This window comes from Leuciscus leuciscus (assembly GCF_965113295.1).
Source record: "Leuciscus leuciscus genome assembly, chromosome: 7".
NCBI lineage: Eukaryota > Metazoa > Chordata > Actinopteri > Cypriniformes > Leuciscidae > Leuciscus > Leuciscus leuciscus.
Window position 1 is genome coordinate 5,605,607 of NC_138731.1, and position 5,218 is coordinate 5,610,824.

Below are 5,218 nucleotides of genomic sequence, written 5' to 3' on the forward strand. Positions count from 1 at the left end.
TCTGTCTAAGATGAAGAATTGAAGCTCTTGTATGTTTAATCTGTAATTGGTGAGGTGTACTGTCTTTAATGAGGATCGCCAGAATAGAAACCAGCGGATCTGTGATTATGTTGTCATTAAGAGCAGCTCCTTCTCCATCGGGTCCCAGTCAGGACAGCTGTATTCCTGTACGGCAGCAGAGATCATTTAAATCTAGCCAGTCGGAGCGCACTCCAAATCCGGCTGCTCTGATGTCTAACTTTCCACACACACACACACACACACACACACACACACACACACACACACACACACACAATGTTGTGTTTTCATGTTTTATGGGGGCTCTGCATAGACGTAATGGTTTTTATACTGTACAAACTGTATATTATCTCCCCTAAACCTACCCATCACACACACACACACACACACACACACACACACACACACACACACACACACACACACACACACACACACACACACACACACACACACACACACTCACACACACTAACCCGACCCCTAAACCTACCCATCACACACACACACACACTCACACACACTAACCCGACCCCTAAACCTACCCATCACACAAAACTTTCTGCATTTTTACATTGTCAAAAAACATCACTTTATATGATTTATAAGCTGTTTTCTTCGCATTAGAAAAAATAAAATAAAAAAATGTCCCCACAAAGTCAAAAATATCTCTGTGGGGACATTTGGTAACTTATATATACCCGTAACCTATATCAGGTACACACACGCACACATACATTATATACCGTATATATATATATATATATATATATATTAGGATACAAAGCATAAAAACCATTGAACTCATTCTTTACATATGAACTGATTAAAAATAATGATTTGTGTATTACAGAGAAAATGAATGAAGTCACTATTTATATATAAACTATCAATACTGTATATTAACAATGCAGAGACTACAATATATAATAAACAATGCATTTTCTATAGTTTTATTCTCAACATACACAATAAGTATGATTTCATGATACTGTAATCACTGAATTACAGCGTGACTCGCACACACTCCCAGACACACACTTACAGGAAACTAAACCACTGAGATCTTGACATCTTACAACAAAACTGCTCACTCACAGACCGCTCGAAAATGATGATAAACTTCACATTAATTCTCCTCTTCAATTTAATCTTCATCTTCTCTTCTGGTAAGTTGTTGATCAATTATATATACAGTATGTGTATAATTAAAATATATCTATCTATATAAAAAAAAAAAATCTTTTTTCTTTTTCTTTTTTTTTTTTTCCTGTAATGATACTTGTCTGATTATAGACAAAATGTTCTTCTTAGTGAATTATGTTTTCACCAAATAAGAAATCAATTGAGTGTTTTTTGGTTTTGGATTGAATTTTAGTTTCATTTATCAGACCTTAAAGTTGTTGAACAGAAACCCAATTTTCTTTTCTGCTTTTTTCAGATAGTTTTTAAAAAAATTATTTTACTTCCAATCACATTTCATAGAATTGCATTTGGTTTCATATGAATAATTAATTCACCCATTCATGTGTTTCCCATGTAAGACCCATTTCTTTTCTCTTGTGTCAAATCAAGTCATGAAAGGTCATGTGTGCTTGATACGCAACACAACAGAATATTCTCAAACTTTTTGCACCACTTTATTGTTTTAGGTAAATTTGTATCCTCCTCATGTATCTACCACGCAGTGGGTGAAAGAGTTGAGATTCCACTGGATATCGGAGAATTACAAGAGGAAAGCGACTTGTTTTGGACATACAGGTATAATGGGAGCATTAATGAAAAGAGGGTATATTCTAAAAAGGGCTCAAATGTTAAGATACGTGATTTCGATGTCGACCGCTATGGATCCTTGATACTGGAGAACTTACAGAAAAATCAAGCTGGGAAGTATGAAGGCGTAGTCCACGATAAAGATGGAAAGCTCATAAAGACAACCACACACCAGCTCTGTGTACAAGGTACGAACTAGCTTGTGTTCTGCTGCGATTTAAGGCATTGAATGTATGTTATTTCTCGTTCAAAGCAAGACCAAGTGTGTGTCAGCATTGAGCCTGATTGTGTTGTTGTGTGTGTGTTTCAGAGCCAGTGCCTGAACCTACAGTCATGGTCGAGTGTGTAGAAAACGGAGTCAATCTGAGTTGTAGTCCACTGAACAGCAGTGAGGTTTCTGTGTCCTGGACGAAAAACGGAGAGGAGTCCGACACGACGCATGTCGTTTTACACGTCAGCTCGTCTGAGCTCAGACCTGGAGATACGTTCTCATGCACACTCAGAAACATGATCAGCAATACATCAGCAAAAGAAGTTCAGCCAAAGTGCTCTGACACAGGTTATATAGCAGAACAAATCACTTCTCATGTTTATTCTCATGTAGGACAACATTTAATTAGTTGACTCTAAGAATATTTTATAACCCTTTTAAAGGACCACAAGCAACAAACGCCAATAAAGACAAGAAAAGCAAAAAAGAAGAGAACAGCAACAACAAAAATAAAAATGATGGTAATTGTCTATTTTTGTCACAAAGTTCCTCATGATCATGTTTTCTGCCATTGAGGGATTTCTGTTATGAAGCTTCTTTTATCAACCTTGATTGTTTCTTAAGTTAAATTATGAACATGTATTACATGAAATTATATAATTATTGTTAAAATGTTCTTTTGCACACAAAAAAAGATCATATATGACATTTACATAACATATATTACAGTACTTTGGAATACTGGATTCTAATTGGTCAATCACAAAATTCTGTGAATAAATAATTTTTGTATAATGATGCTAAACTGTATAATTGAATGTTGTAAAAGAAAATTGACTTCACATGTCGCTATGCTAGTTTTATGTGTCTCAAATCACTCTATAGTCTCATTCTCACATATTAAATGAATATCAAATTATAAATGGTGGTGATGAAATTAAAGTTTTCTTTGTTTGATCCTTCATTAGGTGTGTCGGAGAAGAAGTTGCTATTTGGCTTGGATTTCTGGTGGATGCTGGTGATCCTGACCGGAGGAGCAAGTTTCCTCCTGGTTCTGTTCATCATCTGCCTCGTGTGTGTCTGTCGCTGCTGCAGACGAAACAAGAGGAAGGCCAAGGGTAAGAGCTGTCATGTTTTCAGCTTGTGTTTTGATCTGTTTTCTGTTCAGTTCATGTGTGAGTTTCTTTGTTCATCCTCTTGTCTGTTAATAAGGTCAGTTCTCCATTCTCTCCTCGTTTGTCACTATATGGTTACTAACTATTGATTTGAGTTCAGGTGTGTCTTGTCTATTATCTTGTTTGCCCATTTATTTAAGGGTACGTTTACATGACAACGATATGCTTGAAACGGAGAAGTTTTTCCTTTGAGTTTTCCGTGTAGAGACGACACCTTTGTCAAAGCGATCCCTATTCACACGGATCCGCGAAAATGACTAAAAGCGCTGTATTCTGCTGCCAGTCCATTAGATGGCGATAACAATATAGTCTAAACAAGATAGACTGAACACGTAATATGCATGTACATGACGTCATCGTCTTTTTGTTTTTTTGTTTACACGGACACCATTTTCAAAAACGTGCACTTTGAAACCCGGTATCAAAAGTTTGTGTCTTCAGCACAAAACGCCTAAATTGCTATTGTCGTGTAAACGAACGGCTAAAACCATAAAAAGTTGTACGTTTTTAGTTGAAAACGGTGTCTTATAAACGGCCCCTAAGTCCTCTGTTTCAGTCAGTCTCTTGTCTAGCATTATTTCAGTTCTCTGTGATATGTGGTTGTACGTTTTCTTGTTCCAGTATTGGGTTAAAGTGTCCTATAGCATCTCCTTCGTCGTGCGCTTGATTACAGCCATCATATCCGTGACACATCTGTCACATACTGTGTTTGTATTCACACTTAGAAAAGACGAACAGCTGAAAACAGCCATTTGTAGCTCTGGTTGAGGTAATAATGGGGTGTGTTTCACAACCACGCAGATAAGTATAGATGAAGCAGGGAAAACTAATATAAAATAACTGAATATTCTCAAATTCTGAAATATTTAGAAAATTCTCAAACCAACCAGTCGTTTGACGTTCTGCTGTCTCTGTCTGTTCCACAGAGGAAGCTGAGTTTCGACTCGCCTCTCTAATGCCGGACTACACCGATCAGCCTGATGTTCAGTACATGCAGAAAAGTGACTCTCAGAGACCGTCCAAAAGCCTGCGTCCTCTTCCACCCCTGCCCAGCTCTCGAGGTCCTCCTGCTCCCCAGTGAGAACAACCTGGCCTTCCCGAGACTCTGAGACCAACAACACCAAAGCTGAATGGAAAATACACCAGTCAAAACACACATCTACTCATTCTTCATTTTTACAACTTTAAACAATTCAGAATAACTGTAAAGTCATGAAGTACAATGAAGTAGCACCAATGGAAGCCTAAAAAAAGCTTCTTTGTCAAGACGTGATGTTTCTGTGTGTGTGTGTGTGTAATTTTACTTTAGTCTCTAAGTTTGTTTGGGTATGTTTGAGTTTATATAACTTTGCTTTATATGTCAACGTTTATTCTGAACAAACAGCATTTCTAGTTTCATAAATACTCTGTAAGTATACTGTATGTATCTCACTGAATCTAGGTCATTTCCGTCGATTATATGAGGATCTATGTGAAGTTATGTGATTGGGCTCAGCGAGACCACCTTTGTACTTGCAAGCACAACAGACTGTTTGCACTTTTCCTGTTTTAACTGATGTCACTGAATTGTGGTTGAGTTCAGAAACAGCGTAACACAGATCTCTCACACGCTAGTGTCTACGTTCAGTAGACTCAAAAAACCTTTAAAATTTACTGCACACTTACTGTTAAATGGCTTCAAGCAACAAATTACAACTTAGCAAAGTTACGTAAAAGGTAGATTTTTTTATTCATGAAACAGAAATAGATCCACTTTATGAAAATTGTGCCCTTAAGTCTTTTATCTCACCATTTAAATAACAAGTTAAAGTTTAACGTTGAACCAAGGCATAAGTTACATTGAGGTTTCTCACATGTGGTAAGTGTAAATGTGATTCTGACACTTGGTTTGAATGTGTGAAGATGTGGGTACATGTGCTTTCCTCTGTCTGCCTTCTTGATCTCCCGTTAAAATGTATTTGAATTTTCCATTGTGCCTCCACATGGTTTCTGAAAAATCAAATGAATAAACACATTATTGCGCAAGTCTTCCATCCAA

At 37.0% G+C, this 5,218-nt stretch overlaps 1 protein-coding gene across 1 annotated transcript; it reads left to right on the top strand.

Moving 5' to 3' along the window:
• The first annotated feature begins 1,057 nt into the window (after nt 1–1,057).
• Nucleotides 1,058–5,218, top strand: LOC309502817 (T-cell surface antigen CD2). Its single transcript, XM_082175361.1, has 6 exons — nt 1,058–1,190; nt 1,674–1,982; nt 2,105–2,353; nt 2,449–2,526; nt 2,974–3,123; nt 4,107–5,218. Exons 1-6 carry the CDS (start codon nt 1,133–1,135, stop codon nt 4,259–4,261), a joined length of 999 nt encoding a protein of 332 aa, XP_082031487.1. The 5' UTR covers nt 1,058–1,132; the 3' UTR covers nt 4,262–5,218.

What these genes read in the sequence shown, in the direction of transcription:
- LOC309502817 (XM_082175361.1), top strand. Translation starts at nt 1,133, where the DNA reads ATGATGATAAACTTCACATTAATTCTCCTCTTCAATTTAATCTTCATC. An exon ending in ACACCAGCTCTGTGTACAAG is followed by an intron (nt 1,983 to 2,104) that starts GTACGAACTAGC and finishes TGTGTGTTTCAG; the next exon opens with AGCCAGTGCCTGAACCTACA. An exon ending in CAACAAAAATAAAAATGATG is followed by an intron (nt 2,527 to 2,973) that starts GTAATTGTCTAT and finishes ATCCTTCATTAG; the next exon opens with GTGTGTCGGAGAAGAAGTTG.